This window comes from Podarcis liolepis, assembly GCF_965112155.1.
Source record: "Podarcis liolepis genome assembly, chromosome: 17".
NCBI lineage: Eukaryota > Metazoa > Chordata > Lepidosauria > Squamata > Lacertidae > Podarcis > Podarcis liolepis.
In genome coordinates this window covers 7,062,642-7,086,100 of record NC_139571.1, presented here as the reverse complement: position 1 = coordinate 7,086,100, position 23,459 = coordinate 7,062,642, and the positions used below count along the sequence as shown (strand labels likewise).

General features: G+C 45.8%; 1 protein-coding gene and 1 long non-coding RNA gene across 8 annotated transcripts in view; both read right to left on the bottom strand.

The window, feature by feature from the left end:
* Nucleotides 1-23,459, bottom strand: part of PDE4A (phosphodiesterase 4A) — a 384,429-nt gene that overhangs the window by 66,957 nt on the left and 294,013 nt on the right. For 6 of the 7 annotated variants that reach the window (XM_083482984.1, XM_083482983.1, XM_083482989.1 and 3 more), the window contains 3 exons: nucleotides 2,399-2,584; nucleotides 1,473-1,509; nucleotides 271-344 (listed from right to left, as the gene is read on the bottom strand). In XM_083482984.1, coding sequence (XP_083339110.1) covers nucleotides 271-344; nucleotides 1,473-1,509; nucleotides 2,399-2,584 — 297 coding nt within the window. Of the gene's footprint in view, nucleotides 1-270; nucleotides 345-1,472; nucleotides 1,510-2,398; nucleotides 2,585-5,300; nucleotides 5,351-23,459 lie in introns of those variants that run through there. The other variant, XM_083482988.1, reaches the window with a different exon arrangement.
* Nucleotides 12,424-18,773, bottom strand: LOC310697051. The gene is made up of 2 exons (XR_014520907.1): nucleotides 14,082-18,773; nucleotides 12,424-14,043 (listed from the first exon to the last, which is right to left on the bottom strand). It is a non-coding gene; the product is annotated as an uncharacterized lncRNA (long non-coding RNA).

Genomic DNA, 23,459 nt, shown 5'->3' with positions numbered 1-23,459 from the left:
AGCCCTTTATCAATGCATAATTTCAGTGCAGGGTACAGTCAGCTGTAATGTTTGGATGCAACACAGAGTTTCCCACTTTTTCTGTAGTCCCTCTACAAGGGGACTGAGCAAACCAGGCACAGTCTTTGGAAGTAGGTTGGTGGTGGAAGAGAAAAGATCCAGCTGAGCACAGGAAGTGCCATCTGGCCTGGTGCACCAAACGAGAACTAAAATTGCAAACGAGTCACATTCAGGTGTTTCTTGAACACCCCAGAACTGGCACACACTTACTTGTTGGATGTTGGCGTAGGAACATTTGCCAGGATGGAGAAATTATTACGTACGCTCCTCAAGCTTGCCAGGACCTATAGGAAGCCAATGGGCACAGAACGTTAGGGCTATGAAGCTGCTCTGTGCAGCCAGCAGAAGACCCCAGAACAACGAGGAGGTGGAATGAAGAACAAAACTGAGGCTGACTCTCACCAGGAAGTACCAGAGGTTAAAAATGTGGGCTGGTGGGGAAGTGCTTTCTGTACCCAAACAGAAAGGTGCATGTCTCTTCGTACCGAGAAGCGTGGCAAAAGGATTTCTTCAAATTATGAAGAACTCTTTTAAACTATTTGCATCGCAGATAAGCGAATATGACAAGGAGCAAAGAAAACTTGGTCTTGCTGCTTTATTTCCTATTTATCATCTCCACAGGTGGACCAATGAGAGATACAAAATCGAGAGAGTAGCATCCGTTACCCCAGCCCCAGGGTCTGGTTTGATTTGGTCTCTGTTGAAGAGATGAGGGCTTAAACATCTGCACGCAGCAGCTGGGGCACACAATATTAGGCTGCGTATTTGCAACTCAGTATTTTGGCATGTTTAAAAGCTTTCAGAAGTAGGTAAAATAAAATTTACATCCCGCCCCACTTACACCACGAAGTCATATTCTCTGCTTCTGTATTTGTGCGGGAAAGAAAATATGTGCTAATCTCAGTGCCTTTTTTTTTCTGGGGGTACTCAACGATATGTAGTACCGGCATCCTTTCCCCACCAAATGTTTAAAGTGTGACACGTACTGTAAAAACTTCATGGTGAGTACCAGCACCTGTTTTTCTTGAAAAAGAAGAAACACTGCTAATCATTGTAACAATAAAGTATTGGATGTTCTTACACTTTAAGGAAAATAACAAAGCTCAATGAAATACAAAGTACGAATCAGCATGCAAGAATCTGAATTCACTGAATTCAGCTGAATGTTAAACAAAGAAATAAACAAGAAAAAAGGGGGGGCGAAAAATATATTGTTGAGCATCACCCCTCCCTGCTTTATTTTTGTTTTGTTTTTGCTTAACCTTCAGCCTGAAAAAAAAAAGCTTCAAAGCTTAAGCTACTTATTGATTTGGGGAGCCTAAAGAAGGTATTGTGGCAGGAATTTCTCAGAGCACACAACTGTGACAAGCCGACTTTTCTCACCTAAGCATGCACAGGGACCTGGGACATACCTGGGCAAATGGTGTCACTATCAGGTCTTCAGTATGTCTGTGAAGGATAAAAAACAACACGAGTACAGATGACTTGTGGGGAAGGGATGACAGAGCACAGCAAAACTCAAACCTCACACTCCAAAACTCTCCCTGGCAGAAGGCTTAGATAATGTATAGCAAATGAAATTTCAAGCCTGAGGGATCTTTTTGCTGAGTAGAGGAAGCCGTGTACTTTTAATAAGGATGGAGCAAAAGGCTTATTAATGAGATTCCAATCTATATTCTGGACATTACTACCAGCCCATCGCCATTTTAGAAAACTGGGTAGCTTAAAACTTGGCTGCTCTTGTTTCTTTTATCCTACCTGTCACAAATCCTGCACAGGCATGCAGATAGGATTTGGTTGCACTATCTTCAGCTCAGAAGTTAAGTCATTACCCTGGAGGTGAAGGACCGGGGGGACCCTGTGCTGCAACAGGCAAATCTTCCATCTGACAAAGGGCCCTTTACTGTTCGACATGTCTGGGAGCTTTCAGCCCTTCTGCTGCAAAGGTACCCGCTTGCGCTCAGGCCTGTGACAACTTGGAACCTACAGGGTCAGGCTACTGGGCTACCTAGATCAGCAAGACAAGGGACACCCCCAGGCCTGCCTGGAGACCCTGCTGCTAACTATGCTGCTGCCACACAGGGTTATGAGCAGGAAGATAAGAAGCTGCCTTCGATCTATCTGTTCAGTACAGTCTACACTGACTGCCAGTGGCTCTCCAAGGTTTCTGATTAGGTAAACCCTACCTGAAGATGCCAAGAGACTGAGCCTGGGTCTGTCTGCATGCAAAGCACGGGCTCTGTCACTAAGCCACAGTCCCTCTTCAGTTTGTCTCTTTAGGGTGAGAATATGCTTGCTCTTGGGCGCGCAGCCCTTCCAAGAACGGAGGAGAACTCACGCATCACTGGCGATGGACGAGTTGCGTGACATGGTCTTTGGAGACATGTCATAGTCGCTGTCCGAGCGGTACAGGAAGGACTCACGCCTCTGGCTCTGCGGAAAGCTGGGGTGAAGCACCAGACCTGGGCTGGCCTGGGGATCCAGCGGGCTGCGCCCAGGTGACGGGCCATTCTCCACCTCGAAACTGCAGGAGGAGAAAAGGAAATATGTCAAGGAAGAACAGAAAATGGCCTGCTTGATACGCAACTATGCAAAAGACACACAACCTCCCACAGCTGCCAAAGGGCGATCTCTGCTACTGTAAGGTGGAAAGAATTTCCAGACTTGTATATAATTTTTAATTAAATTTTCTGTTTCACAATTTAAAGTACTAATTTTTACATCCTTAAAATACCAATGACTTCCCTTCTTCTATTTTCATGGTTCATTTTACATATCACAAATCCCTGCATATTTTACAGAAACTATACCATTCATTATTCCATTATTCCATCCATCATAACTTATTTACACTGTTGAATTTATCTTAATGCTGCCAGTGTTTTTAGCCATACACATATATTCAATAAATGTTTTCCAATCTTCTCTAAATGTATGTTCTTCTTGTTCTCTTATTCTGCAAGGTGTGCAAATTCTGTCAACTTAAGTTGCCACTCTTCTTTGTTTGGGACCTCGCTCCTTTTCCATTTTGGGGCTATGGAATTTCCAGACTTGGCTGCACCCAGATGCTCTGCTCAGTCTTCCTTCTGTCCATAGAGAAAGATCAGCCTGAGCCTTTTTGGCAGTGGTGTCTGTTTTAAAGAAGTGCCTCCCCACTTTCTGAAACAAAATCTGAACCAAAACACAGCTACCCTTCAAAAGTCGCACTTATCCAAATTTTGCAATGCAGTTCTCCAACAAAAGTGCAAAAATCAGGAGAAGTTCATACAAAAATGCTAAAGAATTTTTATGAGTTTGTTTTTTTAAAAAGCAAATTTCTGCAGAAATGTGAATTGAATTTAAGATTCGAAAAATGAGACTGACAAGTCCTTCCATCTGTAGCTGCAAGACTCTGCAACACTCAGGACTTTAAAGACTGGTTTCATTTGGACATGGCTGTTTTGCCATTTATATGGCAATTGTTTCATATCTATAAATATGCTTTTTTATATATCTTGTAAGCCACCTTGGGTAAATTCCACTGGAAGAGCAGTCCATGCCCAAATGTTATATGTAAGCAAGACAGATACAAGCTTGGCAGCCTTCTAGAGCACTGTGCAAGCCAAACTTGCAGTGAGATCACTACAAAGGTGAAAACAATTGCATTCCTCATTTCCCTCTTTGGGCCACTTTGTTCATCTAATGGAGTGACAGGGGTATAGCCCGGATTTTTTTTGGGGGGGGGGACAGGACTTTTTTTGGGAGGGGGGAAGAACCTAACTATCTGTGATGCGATTTGTCAGTTAGTTATCTTTATTTATTTACTTAATGGGGGGAGGGAATTGCCCCCCCAGCTAAACCCATGTGGAATGAGTAAGCAGTTGACTCTCACAGACTGTACCACAATGTCAGCCTAGTTTTAGATCCTTAGAATCTTTACTTACTTACTTACTTTTTAATAAAAATTAAAAAGCAAGTTGCTGGCCCTCAGTGGAAATATACTTTTCAAAGCAAGCAGGCCATTGCTTCCAAGTCGCATATACAATGGCTTCCATTTCCCATATGGCCACCTCCTTCCCATGTCCCCTCTATTTGCACTGCCCTACCCTGCCTCTCTCACTATCACATAAAGCTTAGTTTTGCCCCAAACCTTACTCTGCGAAACCTCAAAAACCGGGTTTGGAACAGAAGCCGAGCATGCCTCTACAAGAGCAAGACCTGCACCAGTTTTATTGACTCGCTTTCCTCGCTTTGAGGCTACTTCTCAGTACAGGACTCTGAGTTCCTTGATGAAAAACTGGGCCTTTCAGCCAACACACAGCATAAACAAGTACAGCTTTGACGGATTGTCTCTCTTCCTTCCTCATTTCTTAATCACTAATTGTATCTCCCCCTAGTGGTCAGTACACCACTCTTTTCTACATGTACTTCAGCTACTAAATCTACTACAATTCAGTTTAGACCAGGGTTTCCCAAACTTGGGTCTCCAGCTGATTTTGGACTACAACTCCCATCATCCCCAGCTAGCAGGACCAGTGGCAAGGGATGATGGAAACTGTAGTCCAAAAACAGCTGGGGACCCAAGTTTGGGAAACTCTGGTTTGGACTGTCTCCCCTTAAGTGACTGGAGATGTTTGCATTAGCAAATAACTGTGCAGAAGTTAAACAGTACCCTCATCCTGCCCAGTGTGAGAAACCCATGTGACTTGAAAGCTGTTGTGGAATGATCATGGCCAGGACACAATGCAAAAATGCCACCTGCAGCCACAGCAGGAACCTTTGGCCTCCAGATGTTGCTGAGCCACAAGTCCTGATCACTGGCCATGCTTGCTGGGGCTGATGGGAGCTGCAGTCCAGCAACATCTGGAGGGCCAAACAAGTTTGCTAATGCCTCCTGATCCCAACCTGTAGCCCTCTCAAAAACTAAGAACTTCCTCTCATCAATGCTGATCCACCAATTCCTTGATATCCAAGCTTTCCAAGGTCCTTCAATCACTGTTGCTCCTTCTGGCATACCATTACACAGGTCTGTTGCCCTCCCTGCCCTCCCAGTCCGAATTGGTCAACCCACCAACAGACACGAGATACTGGCCTGGTTCACATGTCACACGAAACCAAACCATGGCTTAGATCAGCGCAGTGCAGCAGCAGAATGGCCAGAGAGGAAGGCACGAAACACACATACAGAACAAGTGCAAAATTATTGCCCAGTGGAGTTCCCCCTGCCAACCGTAGCACAGATAACTCACAGCCCAACTAACCTTCGGATGGATACATGGAGGCTGGGCAAAGCCATGATGTGGTGGTTACGCAGTTTATGGTGCATGCCATGTGGACACAGGTCGCCCTCCCGGTTGCTGGGGAGGAGGAGGTCTGGGTTTCCTGCTGTCCTGACCCAGATACCTGCAGGAGTCAAGCAGCCTCTTTCCCTCGTCCCGCCCAGAGTCGCTTCAGAGGATGTTGGTGCAATCAAGTTGAGAAATGCAGCAGAGAGTAGTAAGGGGCTGACTCACCACTCTGCAACCGAGACTGGGGCATGAGGAGGCAGGGCTGGCAGGGTCTCCCCCAGCACAACCAAAGAGAAGCTAGAAGTTCAAGAGGGTACAGAGCAGGTCCACCAGACCCTCCCAGAAGGGAAGGGGTTGGAGTTCCTCTTTATTGTGCTTCCAGCCTGTTTTGGTTTTGGTTAAAGATGAGAGAACAGCTCTTCCGGTACGTGTATACACACACACACACACACACACACACACACACAGCGAGAAAGAGAGAGGTCTCTGCAACTGGATATCCATTACCGAGGCAAAGGAAATGTGAACTCCCCCTGAAATTTACTGCTTGCTTGACCGCAGTGCCTTATTTCAATACATGCAAATTCAGAAGGGTCCTAGAAATTGGAAGAAAACAAAGAAAGCCGAAAAATCAAGAGCCCGGTCAGGCTGCAGCGGGTGGGGGAGGGTATTTCAGATCCATCAAGTTACTTTCAAATAGTTCCTCCTTCTGCTATGGTCAGTGCACAAGACAAATTTGATAGGTGCATGTCAGTAACAGAAGAACTCAAATCCAAAGGAAAGGGAGAATTAACAGCAGCAACATGCCCAATCCTTGCGGGGTTTACTACTGCATTATTCTTACACGGTGAATCTATTCAGCTTGCTCGTGGTCAGCATTCGCTGTCCCACATTTGAGACCTTGGCTCAGCCAATCTCAGCTTTGCCTATCTTTCATGCAGATCTTTATTATGAGGATAAAAACAAGAAAAGGAGGCGCACATTCTGCGCTGTGGTCACTGAAGGAAGGTAAGAACACAAGAATTATATCTTATGAATTGTCTTATGAACTTATTTAACAGGATGTTATAGCCAATGTTCATCTCTTATTGTTAACTCTTCTTTATTTTTATTTTCTTTATCTTTTTCCTTTTATATTTTTGTGTTTAATTTTGCTGTAATTATTTGTAATGTATATGTAAGATGATATTTTAAATCAATAAAGATGAATTAAAAAATCTGGGGGGGGGGGAGAATTCGTTTGTTGCATATTGTATTGTCGCAACATTTTAATTTGTAAGCCACATTGTGAGGGTGGACCTTAAAAGGTAGGGTGGGGGAATAGCCCAAATATAATTATTATAATAAAAATAATAGCATATGGGACCAACATGTGAACATAGAATCATTGGACTCCAAGTCCCATGAGCCACAGCCAGATGGCCAATGGTTTGGTATCATGAAATCTGTAGTACAGCAACATCTGGCAGGCCCCACGTTAGCTGCTCCAGTCTTAATGCATCCCTCGGCATGGACAATCACATGCCATGCGGAAGCAAGCAAGAACGGCAAACGTGTGCATGCGTGAAGTGTTATTTCACAGGCAAGATCAAGGCAGAATTAGACATGTGGCGCTGTGGGGTAAACCACTGAGCCTTGGGCTTGCTGATCGGAAGGTTGGCGGTTCGAATCCCCGCAATGGGATGAGCTCCCGTTGTTCAGTCCCAGCTCCTGCCAACCTAGCAATTCGAAATCACGTCAAAGTGCAAGTAGATAAATAGGTACCGCTTTGGTGGGAAAGCAAATGGCGTTTCCATGCGCTGCTCTGGTTTCGCCAGAAGCAGCTTAGTCATGCTGGCCACATGACCTGGAAAAACTGTCTGTGGACAAATGTCAGCTCCCTCGGCCTATAGAGCGAGATGAGCATTGCAATCCCAAAGTTGTTTGCGACTGGACTTAACTGTCAGGGGTCCTTTACCTTTACCTTTTCATATAAAATGCATATTCAGTCGCATAGAGAGATCTTATTCAGATGTTGTTTTTCTTTTTGTACTGTGCATTGACTTCTGCAGTCGCTGTACAGTCAGGCCTCCATATAACTACTAGGACACCTGTACAGATGCAACAGAAATATGAAACAAGCCCGATAGTTGCCAAGTGTTTGTCTATAGTACCAAAGCACGATGACCATCAGGTCGTCAGGTCTTTTTCACACATGTGGAGAGAGAGAGAATGGTGTAAGGGCAAACTTTGAACCCAGCCGCAGTACAAAAACAATCACAAAGCTCATCTGCTTTAAAGTGCTATGGAAAGAGCTCCCGGCTGCCTCTTCCTCTAGCAGGTGTGAGCAGCAGCTTCCTCCCCAGCTCGCAGGGATATTTTGGTGCCTGTGGTCAGTGGGAAATCCAAAACAACAGGCAGAAGCTCCCAGAGGATTGCGTCCCATTAGTGACAGCTGCCCGCCTTACTTTCATCATGGATAATGATTGGTAAATTCTGCTGACTGTGATACCCTGTGGCCCTCCTATACCCTCCTATAATTCACTACGCAGCATGAACAGGGCAGGACTTTGGGCAGAGGTCCCAGCTCCCAATCAGCAAAATGAGGAGGATTCCCAGGCACGGCAAACCCAGGTTACTCCATGTTGGAGTAAGTAAAGTAACATTACTATCTTTCACCCTCCCAAAATAAGACCATTAAGTCCAGAGTTTAAATTCACCTATCTGGACCACTGAATCCACTAACTTTTATCCAGAGCAGAGCTTTATTAAAGACAAGCTTCCACATAATTCCCCCTGTTAATGTTCATGTCAGAAATAGGACAGAAAGGGTTAACTTTCTTCTGTGAGAATTGTGGGATAACCAGCCTCATATAACCAACATGCTTAAGCCTCATTAATGCCTTATTAATGCCTAGCTTACTTTGGGACTAGGTAATAAAGACTTTGTCCCCCTACTGTCAACCACAGAAGCTCAAGCACTCTTAAGTTCTTCTATCAATAATTTTGGAACTTTCATCACTTTGTAACTAAGCCAAGTTTTACTGCCCGTGCAACTTTTCTGACTAATGCATGGAAAAGCACATGACTCTGACCTTTGGAGAGTTTGTAAGTAAACCATTTTTAACTTACCAAATGTGTGGTCTTTTTCTATTCTAGAGGAAGAGGGAAACTTTGGAAGGAACTTAGTAGGGCATTTTTTAAAGGTCCAATAGGATATATTTCCATGCTTTACTTTGCTGCATATTTTGTAATTTTAAATGTCTGCTTGGGTTCTCTCACCAAAGAGTTCTTGTCCCAAACTTGAATCGTGGCACCCAGAGATCCCTATTCTGGCATTTCCAGGCCATGTTTTCTAGCTACTGGAATTTCTACTTTTCTGCTCTGTCCTCACTGCAACCTGCTAATTTCAATTTGCTTTTCCTTTGTAAAGTGTTTGCAGTATTCTCTAACCCTACCAAGGGCTTCCTATTTTGAGGACGATCAGCTAGGTTCAGTCCTTAGGGATTTTGCCAGTGCAATGCAAATTCACCATACAACCCGCTGATCAGGATCCCATGCAATATCTCAGAAGCTGCTGGGGAGACTGGAACCCAGATTATATGCACCCCAGTAACCTCTTCAGGCCTTTAGACAAAAATATTGTTGTGGGGATCTAAAGGTATTCTGAACCAGGGGCTATGTATGCCAGTGGAAACCAGCAGATTCCTGAATATAAAATACTGGAAAAGACGTAATGGATATGTGTGTGTCTTGACTCCTAAAAACAAAGGATGCTTAAAAATGTAAGGAACATGCAGCTGTGGTGCTATAAACTTGATGTGAAAGTCCTATTGGATTCACTTCTGACATATATTCCTTGCTCCAACAAAAACCATGCTAAGAAATCATAGAAAGAACCACGAAACTAACCTAGAATCACAGCAGCTTTAAACATGTCCCTCAGTTCAGTGCTTGCAATCAAACAGGCCTGGATCATCATGTGCTCTCCTCCAGCTGAGCTTTTTCGGTGGAGTGGATCAGTTGTAAGCAGCTGGGCAGCCACTAGGAGGCCTCTATTCTCTTACAGAGAGAGCACCTCAGAAGGTTGATATGTTGGCTTCCTCAGGATTGCTATGCAACCCTAGAGAGGGAGGAAACCCCATGCCTTCCATATTGGGCAAAGGTACCGATTCAAGCTAACAGTCAACAATCCAAGCATAAAGCCTCCAATATAGTTGCCATCAAATTCAAACAGTGGAGGACAAGCACGTTTCAAAGAACCAAGTAGCATTTCATGAAATTAATGAGTGGTTTAAAATTGAAAATACACCCCTATCCATCTTAGTATAATCCACTGTGAGCATCTCTAGCATGCCCTGCCTCTGCTCAACGGAGGTGGGGCTGTGGGTGGCCGAGGTGACCTGCAAGACCAAAACACATTATGCAACAATCTGCATAAGCGGATTTGGGTCTCTCCCTGGGCTGAGAGATGATCAAGCCAAAGAAGGTGGAGTGTACGCATTTAAAGCAATCGGCTGCAGGAGTGGGACACTAATGGCTGGAGTTCCCTGCTTCCCATTGCAGTCACGCTGATAAGAAATTTAACCCTAATTTCACAGAGGAACCGAAGTGCAGGAAGAAGAGGTGCACAGATGCGAACTGAGCCTGGGGATTTTAGATTGTCTTCAAAGGGTAAGGAGTTCTAGGAATGCAGTCTGACGCTTTAAACGTCTGTCTGACTCATGGGCAGATAAGAGGTTCCTAATTGAAGCAAGCCTTTTGTACGACTTGCCTGGAAAAGGATCAAACTGTAGCTCGTGCTTTCCATTCATTCTGTTTGGATTTTCCTTGGAGGACGGAAGAGCTTTGCACAGAGTGTGACAAACTGGCACAGTGCAAGCAGAAGGGTGAGAAAGAATGTGTACCTCATTCCAGTGATAGCTCCAGGGGTTGGGTTTTATTTTTGGCAGTGGGGGGGGGGGGAATCGTCTTGGGCAAGGTGCCCTCAGTAGAAACCCTCCCCACAGGGGCTCACCTCTTTCATGCTGCTGTTGACAGTGCCAATTTGCTCTCTTCCTCTGGAGTCAGTTTGCACTGGTGCCCAAGAGGAATGGGGCAACAGAAGCAGAGGCTGTTGCTCAGCCCCCCCCCCCCCCGGTGAAGTGGGCACCTTGGCAAGTGCCCAGCAATGGCAACCTCTGGTACTAGCCCAATTTCATTCCACCCAAGAACAGAACTGTTTTTGTTTTTTTAATTTAAATTAAAAATTCCACAGACACTCTTATTTCATGCCAATCTCCATATAACCATAGAGCACTTTTCTTCTGTTTCGAACTGTTTGCTTTAACCTTTTGGCAGCAAACGGAGGAGACACACTACGCAAGGGATTTCTGCTGAAACACACACACACACACACACACACACACACGGCTGTTGTGAGTACGCGCTTTTGTTGCCGACTTAAGTCAGAAATTCCTCTCGGAGAGTGCTAAGGCGCAGATGCCTAGAGCTGCCTACGTCATTCCCACAGGGGAGGAAATGGAAGCAGATAAGACTAAGGAGACACCATGTCAACGTAAGAGCAAAGAAGGTGATGGGGGCCTTATCAGTGCACAGACAGATGAGGGGGAAAGGGCAATAACTTACACTGGCAAGCAAGTGTCACACCAATGACAACAGGTTACCAGGTGGATGAGACTGAGGAAGCATTTTCTGACACTACACTGTACAGAAGTGTGCAAGGCACACATCACACCCAGGAGACATTGCATTTTTCTCTTCTGGTGCTGAGGACATGTGGGTTTCACACCTCAGCCATGGCCAACACTGACTTGGAAAATAATTTTTTCATTCTTTTGTGTCTGAAAATTTATTTATTTATTTTTTAAAAAACTCTATTCACCTCCCGCCTTGATTACTGCAATGTACTCAACGTGGGCTACCCTTGAAGATGATCTAGGAAAAGATGCTGCTACCAGATTAATAATAATAATAATAATAATAATAATAATAATAATAATAATTTATTTATACCCCGCCCATCTGGCTGAGTTTCCCCAGCCACTCTGGGCGGCTCCCAATCAGTGTTAAAAACAGTACAGCGTTACATATTAAAAACTTCCCTGAACAGGGCTGCCTGAAGATGTCTTCTGAATGTCAGGTAATTATTTATCTCTTTGACATCTGATGGGAGGGCGTTCCACAGGGCAGGCGCCACTACCGAGAAGGCCCTCTGTCTGGTTCCCTGTAGCCTCACTTTTCGCAATGAGGGAACCGCCAGAAGGCCCTCGGCGCTGGATCTCAGTGTCCGGGCTGAACGATGGGGGTGGAGACGCTCCTTCAGGTATACAGATTGCCTGCTGCTTCAGTGTGATGACATATAACACCTATTTTGCAGGATCTAAACTGGCTAAAGGTAAAGGTAAAGGTACCCCTGACCTTTAGGTACAGCCGCGGATGACTCTGGGGTTGCGGCGCTCATCTCGCTTTACTGGCCGAGGGAGCCGACATTTTTCCGCAGACAGCTTCCGGGTCATGTGGACAGCAAGACTAAGCCACTTCTGGCAAACCAGAGCAGCTCACACAAATGCCGTTTACCTTCCCGCCGGAGCGGTACCTATTTATCTACCTGCACTTTGACGTGCTTTCGAACTGCTAGGTGGGCAGGAGCAGGGACCAAGCAACGGGAGCTCACCCCGTCGCGGGGATTCGAACCGCCAACCTTCTGATCAGCAAGCCCTAGGCTCAGTGGTTTAACCCACAGCTCCACCTGCGTCTCTTTCTAAACTATAGGTCTGTTATTAACAACCCCCTGAACAAGGCCCAAACTAGGTACTTGATGGACTGTCAGCCCCAACAGTCAGATTAGCTGAGGGGGCTCTTCCTCTTCCACCACTGGGAAATGCCACTTGATGCATGGCGACTCTGGACTGAACAGGGCTTTCTCAAGTCATAGTTGTGCCAACAGTGACACTCCTTCCCCCTGGAAACACTCATGACAAAGACATCACTGATGGGCTTAATCAAAGCACAATATTTCTCCAAGGCTCTGAGTGGTTTGATTCATTTTTCTTTGGGGTTTTAGGTCTCTGTGCACTACTGCTGCTATTTTGACCTATTTTTGACTTCACTGTTATTTTTGTGTTGGACACTACTCTGGGATCACATTGAGGTGAAAAGCAGTTTATAAATTTTATAAATCAAATAATCGGCAAACATTCTTAAATTTAAAATGATTGTTTGGACAGATTGCTAACGAACCTTGCTTGGCAATCAGAGAAGCAGAAAAGGGGAATTGGGGAAGAGTGCTGTGCCCAGGTGAAAAATGTTAGGGATTAGGAAGAAAATATCTGCTTGTGTTTTGCTTCAACATTCCCTACTTTCCCCAGTTTCTCATTTATATGTTTCCAGCCGTTTACCCTCTTCCATATTTCAATATCATATGCTGCTGATAATAAACAACAGAAATGTGAATCCTGAAGAATGTCCACAGGGAACTGTATGCGTATGGTGTATGCTTCACTATCTTGTTCGCCTCTGTAGATAAACAGCGTCCTAGGACCCAGGTACCTATGGGACCGCCTCTCCTGGTATGCCCTGTGGAGGACCTTAAGGTCCACAAATGGCAACTTTTTGGAGGTCCCAGGTCGCAAGGTGGTTAGATTGGTCTCAACTAGGGCCAGGGCCTTTTCAGAACTGGCCCTGACTTGGTGGAACGCTCTGTCACAAGAGACCAGGGCCCTGCGGGAATTGACATCTTTCCGCAGGGCCTGCAAGACAGAGCTGTTCCGCCTGGCCTTCGGTTTAGACTCAGTCTGCCGCTTATGTTTCCCTCCCCATATGGTCTTGATTTATTGGCTACTTTTAAAATGAGGCTGCATTTTAAATTGCATTTTAACCTGTATTTTATATTGCCCCCCCCCCATTATGTTTTTACTGTGCTTTTATTGATGTTAGCTGCCCTGAGCCCAGCTCTGGCCGGGGAGGGCAGGGTATAAATAAATTTTGTTGTTGTTGTTGTTAGAAATCAACAGTTCAATCCTATGCATTATTACACTGGAGTAAATCATACTGTGTCCTATGGAAATTATTTCCAGCATGGATAACACTGAAGCTGAAACCTGCAACTCAAACCACAGATTAATAAAGCATACATCCAAGTAGATGTGTTTCAGAGTTGGGCTTTTAAAAAGTTACAGTACAGTACAGGAAAGAAAACACCTTCCTTTGCCCTAACGTCTGATGATAAAAAAATACTTCAGTTGTGTCCATGTGAGAGGGGAGGCTGTGGCTCATTGGCGGAGCACATGCATAAGATCCCAGCTTCAACTCCTGGCATTTCCAGGTAACAGAACCTCAGGTAGCAGAGTTGAAGGAACTCCCAAGACCCTGAGAGATCCGCGGGCCCTCAAAGTAAATGGGCTGGATGGACCATGGTTATCCTCGATGTAAGATGTGCTTCATATGTTCATGTGTGCTTGGGAGAAGGGAAGCCAGAGGCACCCCGGCTTAAGGTATAAAGAGTGCTTTGCAAGTGGAAGGTTCCCCAGCTTCTCCACTTAACAGGATCTTAAGTAGGAAGGCTAAGAAAGATCCCGTTAAGATCCTGAAGCTCTGTCAACAGTCATTTTGCAGACAGTACAGTGGTACCTTGGTTCTCAAACACCTTGGTACTCAAACAACTTGGAACCCAAACACTGCAAACCTGGAAGTAAGTGTTCTGGTTTGCAGACGTTATTCAGAAGCTGAACGTGCTCTGTTTTGAGTGTTACGCTTGCGTTTTGAGTGCCACACTTCTGTTTTGAGTGTTACGCTAAGGTCTGTCTGTTTTTGCTATTTATTTTGCATTTTTGTTTTTGCAGCTTTTTTGTTTTGTTTTTGTGACTGTGTGGAACCCAGTTCAGCTCCTGATTGACTGATGTGTGACTGCAGTACATTCTTTATTGCTTTCATTTTATGGATCAATGGTCTTGTTAGATAGTAAAATTCATGTTAAATTACTGTTTTAGGGTTTGTTTTTAAAAGTCTGGAACAGATTAATCCATTTTGCCTTACTTTCTATGGGAAAGCTCGTCTTGGTTTTGGAACGCTTTGGTTTAGGAACGGACTTCCGGAACGGATTAAGTTTGAGAACCAAGGTACCACTATATTGGCATATATGGGCCAACAGCTGGACTTGGTAGAGGAACTATTTAAATATTACCCTGGCCATGTGCAGGGTAGCATTTTAAAAGAGCTTACCATGTATGCAGCCTCCAGCTTATGCTAGCAATGTGTGGTGTTTGCAGATGGAAGCTACACATGTAATGTAGGGGCTGCAACCACAGCTGCAAGAATGCTATTTGCCCAAAAATGGAAGGAAGAAGAAGTTCTGATGAGAGAAGAATGGATATAGAAGTTAATGGGCTACAGGTCCAGCCCTGAGGGCATTCTGGCGGTTCCCTCCCTGTGATAAGTGAGGTTACAAGGAGCCAGGCAGAGGGCCTTCTCGGTAGTGGCACCCGCCCTATGGAACGCCCTCCCATCAGATGTCAAGGAAATAAACAACTATCTGACTTTTAGAAGACATCTGAAGGCAATCCTGTTTAGGGAAGTTTTTAATATATACGGGATATATATGGGAATGGATATATAAAAGAATATGTTGCGATCATTTGGAGTATGCAGTAAGGTGAAAAGAAATGTAAAGAACCACAGAAAGGGAGGGAGGGATGTCGGAGTTTGAAATATTAAAATTATGATTGAATAATTGTTGTAAATTATATTTAAAAAATTAAATAAAACCACACACGCAATGTAGGGATATTACACAATCCCCCACATGCCCCTTCGGGGTCAATGTGGGCTTTTTGTTGTTGCCCGTGTTATCGGCTAAATAGCATTCCCACTTGGCTTTATATGGTCATTATACTCAAGGGTAGCATCCTGGCCTCATCGGCCTGGTTTGCTTGGGATGCACACACCTTTATAAAAACACCACTGCCAGGCAGCTTGTGAGACGTTCCCCTGAGAAGTTTGTAGGCATGTGAGGGTGTAGTGCAAGGATCGCAATGTTGCATCTGTGGGTGGGGTGACCCTACCCGCCTCCCAAAATTAGGAGGCAGCAGCCAGCAGAATAGGTTGCTGCGTGTGCTTGGCTGTGGTGTACAGCTCCTCCAGTTTGCAAATATTCCCCACAGGCCCCCCAAAATTATTATGGAGGGCACATGCTGGAAACACTAAGCTGAGCGAATCAGAGACTCATGCTGGCAAAATCTGCTGTTGCCTCTGTTTCCAATTAGTATTGGGTGTGGTTATTCCTTTGGAAGGTTTGTGGTGTGCAGAAGCTCTTTACCCAGAGAGTTCATTTAAGGTTAGGGCACCAAGTTGGACGTTACCTTGGTACAGCTGGCCAGGCAAGAAGGGTGGGTTTGGAGAAGCCTCCTAGTGATCAAGGAAAGGAGGAGGCACAGCTGGCGGAAACACATTCTCAAAGTGTCACAAACTATCCTAAATCCAGTTTCCCTAACCTGGTCCCCTTCAGATGTTTTGGACTATAACTCCCATCAATACAAGTTAGCACGGTCATAATGAATAGGGTTGAAGGAAGGTACATTTCATAACCATCTGGAAAGCCTAAGGGAGAGCACCCACACATTCTTAATATCTTCCCGTTGTTTAGAGACTAAGCTACAAATCAGTCAAATTTCTCCTCTGCCATGAACTCACTAGGTATCCCTCTGCAAGCCCACTACACTCCAAACCTCAGGGCTCTCATCTGCTGTATGGTGAAGAAGAAGAACAAAAACAATAAATTTGTTAGCCTACTCATCATGCCTACCTTATAGGGTTGTTGTAATGAGTCAACAGTGTGTTGCAGCAACAACAAAAAAGCTAACGCTATTCTAGACTGCATCAACAGGAGCCCAGAGTCCAGATCAAGAGAAGTAATAGTACCAGTTGGTCAGACCACTGGGAGTTCTGTGCCCAGTTCTGGGTGTCACAATTTAAGAAGGATCTTGACAAGCTGGAATGTGTGCAGAGGAGGGCAACCAAGCTGATCAAGGGCCTGGAAACCAAGCCTTATGAGGAACTGTTGAAGGAGTGGGGTACGTTTAGCCTGGAAAAGAGGGGACTGAGAGGGGGTATGATAGCCATCTTCAAAAACTGTCACACAGAAGATGGAGCAAGCTTCTTTTTTCCTGCTCCGGAGGGTAGGACCTGAATCCATGACCAAGTTACAAGAAAAGAGATCTCAACTAAGAATCCTTCGCTGCAGGTTTTAAAGCAGAGTTTGGATGGCCATCTGTCATGGATGCTTTAGCTGAGATTCCTGCATTGCGGGGGGTTGGACTAGATGTCCCTTGGGGTCCCTTCCAACTCTACAGTTCTATGATTCTATGATTTACGACAATATAAGAGCACATAAAGTACTTTGGATATGCAGAAGCGTGATAGCAATGCTAAGCATTCTTTCATTTTACTCACTGAGAATGTGGGCAACTCTCCTTGACTTTTCTGTTGCGGCTCAATGTGACAATATTTGCAGAATGCTTTGGAGCTGGAGCCACAAGTAGATGAATGTGGAGGTAAACAGGTTCTCTGATGCCCTGCTTCTCCCTTAGAGAGCAATCAAGGAACCAAGTCCCTCCACTGTTGTGCCACTCCTGGCTCCCATGGGAACTCCCTTGTGATGCAAACTGGACTCTGCTTTCTCACTCAGTCCAGAGATTCAGAATGTGCTAATGAGAGCTGATAGTTCAGCAAGCAGATCTCCTATGAAAATCAGACAGAACAGTAACAGCTTCCATTACAAACAACTCCCTAGCATTGAAGGCACTGCAATTCAGAGAGAAAGTTACCTGTAGAGAACATAAAGATAAAGGTAAAGGGACCCCTGACCATTAGGTCCAGTCATGGCCGACTCTGGGGTTGCGGTGCTCATCTCGCTTTATTGGCCGAGGGAGCCGGCGTACAGCTTCCAGATCATGTGGCCAGCATGACTAAGCCGCTTCTGGTGAACCAGAGCAGCACACGGAAATGCCGTTTACCTTCCCGCCGGAGTGGTACCTATTTATCTACTTGCACTTTGACGTGCTTTTGAACTGCTAGGTTGGCAGGAGCAGGGACCAAGCAACAGGAGCTCACCCCGTCGCGGGGATTCGAACCGCCAACCTTCTGATCAGCAAGCCCAAGAGGCTCAGTGGTTTAACCCACAACGCCACCCGCGTAGAACATCCCCAACAGCAAACCATCAATTAAGGCAGGTGAAAAAGTCAGGTAAATGTATACAGACAAAGCAAAGGCAACATTCTGGCCTTTGAAGGCTTGGGTAGAATAATATGTTTCTTGCTGTCAGTGTGAATGAGTGTGCATTTAAGACTAGAATAATGCTTGTGTCAAGAATACGTGCCAATGCACGAAATGGGTCAATAGGTGCTGGATTTGTGGAACACATACTTGGCTGAACAGAAGCCCATATATCCAGGAGCATGGACAAAACTGCACACTTGTTGTTACACCCAGCCGGGTGCTCAAATGCCAGTTAATGAGCACTATGCAATGCATGTGCTGGACATCCTTTGCAACTAAACAATCTCTCACCAAGGGATGGCTAGAAAGCTACTCCCAAATGGACTGCAACCATACTTCTGGGCAGATTTCTGCCCGGCTTCCTGTTTAAGACAGATTAACACCCCTGGGGTTAATTAAAGGGAAGAACCATTGTCCTGTTTTAAGAGACCTTGCAGGACTGGAGATGAGGCTGAGAGTGCTACAAGTGGAGAACAGCCTTGACCAAAGGTGTCATGGACTTTGAAGAAGCCCGAACTCAGGACGAAAGGGAGAAACTTGCTAAGAGGAAGGCATGTTTGGCAAATCCTCACCATGATCAACTCCCGCCCGGACACTAATATCCCCACTGTGGAAAGACAGAACTGGCCTCCACAGTCACTTACGGACTCACTGCTAAGACCATGTTCATGGAAGACAATTTTACTCGGCTACAAGTGATCACCAAAGAAGCAGCAGCACCCAAAGGACAAATCTCCATTGAAACTGTGTGGCAAACAGGTCAGGAGACAGGTCTGTTCGAATTGAAATAAAGGACTCTAGTGCAACCAAGTCACTGCAATGTAGAAAGGGGGAAAGTTCACACATAACAAGGAACTAATGCTGGAGCAAAACCACCCAAAGAGAGATAGAATATTGGCTCCTTTTCAGCCTTTGTGTTTGATCAGTAAGCTTGAAGCAATCCTGTCTGTTGAAAGAAGACAGGCTGAAAGAAAAACCCTAAGTGGAGCTGAAAGAAGAAAGAAATGAGATTCCTCGGTCAAAGGGCCCTACATTCTTCTCCCTGTGACCCAAAACAGACCATTGGTGTATGCAAGACAAGTGTCTTAGGGCTAATCCAAACTTCCTTTTGTGCTGTGTTTCAAAGCACAGGTTGGGAGCTCCACGTCAGAGGGCAGGGTGTATGTGTGCGTTGTCCCGGCACTTTCCCCTAGAAAACATGCATTTAACTGCTGAATTGGAACAAATTGCAATTGGGATTTCTGCAGATTGCTGTTTGCTCCAATTTAACAGTCAAATGTGGATTTTCCTGGGGAAAGTGCTAGGACACCCCCCCCCCCCAAAAAAAAATCCACAACTGCTCGGACACGGAGCTTTAAAGCCTGGAAAGTGTGCTGCAAAAGGAAGTCTGGATTTACAAGGTCTAACTTCCACAGCTAGCTTGCAGCACCGGACGCCAGATAACAGATCTCTAGCTCATCATTAAGAATGGATGGGCAGAAGTTTGAAAGCTGGGACAGAGCAATGGGAGCTCACTCCATGATTAAGATTTTAAGCTGCAATGTGGAGGGCAAGCTGCATACCTCCCCGCTGCCACTCACTTTCGAAACTGTCTTATTCTGAGTTAAACTGCTCGTCTTCAACTGGGGGTCTAGTGAACCCATTACAGCTAGGCTAGTGTGGGGAAAACTCTGGCCTGGAAGCTGAATACCACCCGCCAGACCCTCGGCCCTTTGCGACTCTACCCAGGGCACACCTCTCACCTGCCCTGTTTTGCATTCTTCTTGAGTACTTTTGCCTGGCTGAATATGTCATTGAACTCCAATAATGCTGTTTGCTTGTCTAGCTGGAGGACAGCGAGGAGGGTGTTGAGAGCATGTGTATAAACTAGCCTATCATGTAAAGATGAATTTTACCTTCACTGCTCTGTTGTCTAATTCAGGGATGGGAAACCTGTAGCACTCCAGGTATTGTTGGAGTCCACCTCCTATCAGCCCCAACGCAAAAGTAAAAGTCTCTAACCTTGTTGCTTATGGAGACAGAAGGAAATGACATCCTATAGGTAGAATTCTCCCCAACTGCTCAGTGAGTTGCCCCCCACTTTCCACTGTTCTGTCTGCTCAAGCGAAAAACTTAAGGATGGAGATTGTAGCTGTTTCAACATAGCTGAGGCTGGCTTGAAAGATGAATTGCTGCTCATGGCAAGAATACTTATCAGTGTGGTATAGTGGTTAAGAGTGGTAGGCTCGTAATCTGGGGAACCGGGTTCGCGTCTCCACTCCTCCACACGCAGCTGCTGGGTGACCTTGGGCCAGTCACACTTCTTTGAAGTCTCTCAGCCCTACTCACCTCACAGAGTGTTTATTGTGGCGGAGGAAGGGAAAGGAGATTGTTAGCCGCTTTGAGACTCCTTCGGGTAGTGATAAAGCGGGATATCAAATCCAAACTCTTCTACTTCTTCTTCTCTGACTTTTGCTGCAGTAAACAGGCTTACTACTTGATCAGAGACAACAGTGGGACCGAAGAGGTTGGTGTATGTTGACTACAAGAGGTGATGACTCTCTCACACTACAGTGGTACCTCGGGTTTCATACACTTCAGGTTACAGACTCTGCTAACCCAGAAATAGTACCTTGGGTTACGAACTTTGCTTCAGGATGAGAACAGAAATCGTGCTCCAGTGGCAGCAAAAGGCCCCATTAGCTAAAGTGGTGCTTCAGGTTAAGAACAGTTTCAGGTTAAGAAGGGACCTCCGGAACGAATTAGGTACTTAACCTGAGGTACCACTGTACTTGCAACTCCCTTAAAAGTTACTGCTTATCCTTATGCTAACTCTAATTGTTCTTAGGTTTTGCACTGACTTACAATGTCTGTCCACACCGCACACTTGCAGTGTACCCTGAGGCCTGACCATCACCAGATCTCTACCTACAGGCCTGCCTGTTAATGGGATACCACAGGCAATTGAGCAGCCACAGCTGAGTGCGTCATAAGTACTCTTGGGCACAATCCAAGTGGGATCTTGGCTCCATCTCAGCTGGCTTGGATGTCGAGACCCACACTCTCGCCTACGCCAGAGGTCAGGCAGGAGTCAGTGGGGGCAGCAACCCAAAAGCCTTTCCCCACATCTGCAGCAAGGCATCAAACAAGCCTTTCACACGCGCTCCAACCTAACAGGAATCCTGGGCAAGGTATCTCTCAATCTGCTCAGAGCAGAACATGGAGAAAGAAACGCCAGCAGAAATTACTTGGCTCTCAAGAGCATGATCCTGACCCAGCCGCTGGAGAAACGGAGGAGCCCTGAGGACTGGGATGTAGCAGTACCAAACCAGGTCGCTTCCCCAGAGCTTAAATATAGCCACTCTTCTCCGGTTTCCCATTTGACATTTCTGTCCTGGCAAGAGTGAGCATGCTATGTAGTAATGGCAACTCCCCTCCACACTGCTTATGTGGCTGCCAAGAAAAGCTGCCAGTTAAGGAAAGGGACAAGAGACTGCAGCAACTTGATCCAGATTCAGAGGCATATTTCAGAAAGATTATTCAGAGGAGACACAATTCCATTAAAGCTCCCTATGTAGAACAGTCTTGCGGAGAATCCAGTCCCATGCAGGAGTGAAATGGGACTTGTTCCCTACAGAACGTGAATCTGAGAACTGTGGCTTTATAGAATTTATTTTACCATCACATGGGGGGCATTAATACGCTTCACAATGCAAAAAGAAACCCAAGCCTTTGGGGGGGGGGCGTTTAACAGCATGGAGGTTACAGGCAATCCTTTGCTGGAAAGAAAGACAGTCTTGGTTACAATGGGAGCACCCAGAATATCTCTCTCAAGACGAAGTTCTAGCGATTAGTCAGCCTCTACACAAATTGTGTCACAACACTGTTCTTTCCAAAAGACAAGGGGCATGGTCTCCCTGGAAGTTATTGTGCGTAAGATGCACGGGTCAGTTTAATCTGGCCCCTGTGGCAGTTGATTTCAACAACGTCAATCCTAAAAAAAGCTCAACAGCCCTCTTTGAAAAAAGTTTGGACACCCCTGACCTATAGTATTACTTTTGTCTTGCTACCTTGAAAAGTTCAAGTCATCATAAAGCCCTGCACTCCCTATCTCTACCTGAAAAATAGAAACTGACCACCACCAGATACTTGGAAGGCATACCTGCTTGCTGAGAATCTCCTTGTTACTGCTGCATCAAACAAAGTGAGTTCTTTAACAGACCCGCAATATATTGATTAGCCTGTTAGATGCCGCAGAACACTTTCCATTGGAACATATTTCTAATATACAAGTACCAAATAATAATAAAATTAAGAAGAAGAAGATTGGGACTTGGTGAGGTTGGAGGTTTGATTCCCCAAGCTTCTCCCATGACTCTAATAGCAGTCTGTGTTGTTGTGGTGGTGGCAGTAGCAGCAGCAGCAGCAGCAGCAGCACAGCACCAATAATGAAGCCTACAGAGACCCCATCATCAGATACCATGCTAGGCACTGAGAGAGCCCAAAACAGTCTAATAGGAGTCTCTAATAGTCAGCAAGCCAGGACAGCCAATCATAGAGGCAAGCTAGGCATCCACTTTGGGTATCAAAACGTCAAAGGTGTCCCTCTCCCAGGATATAATTATCTTGCTGAAAGCGCCACTAACTGCACTCCAGAAACAAGACAGGAGAAGCTAGCAGGTTCTCCTGTAGGGCGACTCTCCCTGCATTCCAGGGGCACCCCTGAGAATCTTTGGATACCTATTGGCCCATGAAGATAGTTGCAAAGAGAAAGAATAAAAGAAGCGAGCCTCAGTTCAGCATAAAGATAAGAAAATAGTATCCTAGTGAGCCGTATGAGGAAAGCCCCCGGAATTTCCCTTTTGCAGATGGGGAACTGAGGCTAGGAGATGACTTGACTAGGGCCACCCAAGGTGCCCAAGGTTGTGGTGGGGTTTGAATCCTGCTCTTTCATCCGCTGGACCACAATTGGAACCTGCTGCTGCTGCTGCCACCGCCTTCCTGGCCGTTTAACTTTCAGCCTGTTCCGCAGAGCTGCAGACGCAGCTACAATAATTCTGATCCCTTCCTTTGCCCTCACATGACCCCTGAAACAAGGGCTGTTTTATCATGATGTTCTGTATCATGCAGCCACCCGATGCAAAAGTTGCACCAGACACTTAATGCCAACGGTGACGCACTATCTGGAGTCCCAAACTAACTTTTACGCAAGGCAGCAGCACTGTCTGAAAAGGAGACCCGAAGGAAAAACAAGGCTCTTTGTACACACATTCCCCAAAGCCTCAAAGAGAGACAGGGAGGGGTCGTGCAGCGTCTGGGTGGCTGGAGAGGGGAGGGTGTAAGCCGGGCTGCTGCCCACTGGCCTGTGGCAGATGTGACTTGAATGTGCCTTATGTCAGCCACTGCCAGACAGACCTTCGCCTTTGCACTTGGCCGGGAGATTTCCTGCCTAGAATGCGTGCAGGAAAAGGGTGGCACCTCTCAGAGAAAGATCAAAACCAGAAGCAGACACAAGCGCAGACAGATGTGTCCGTCCCCAAACCCCTTCCTTCTAATGGGCACATGGAAACTGATTGAAGCTCTTGCAGGGAGACACGGTAGCAGCAAGATCTGCATGGGATGGCAGCTCCAAAACAGAGGGCACTACAATGCATGCAACCCCTCTGACCATGGGCATAGCCAGGATTTTTGTTGGGGGGGCAGGACTTTCATGGGGGGGCCGAGAACCGATATGACTGGTCAGCTAGCTAAGCATTTCTATTGTTTTACTTGATGTGGGGGGCAGCTGCCCCCCCTGGCTATGCCCATGCCTCTGACCTGGCCAAAAAAGATAGTCCTTTTATTTCATACACTTTGCCCCACACTTCATCACACTGCGTTTCCAGCACGGCGATCCACATC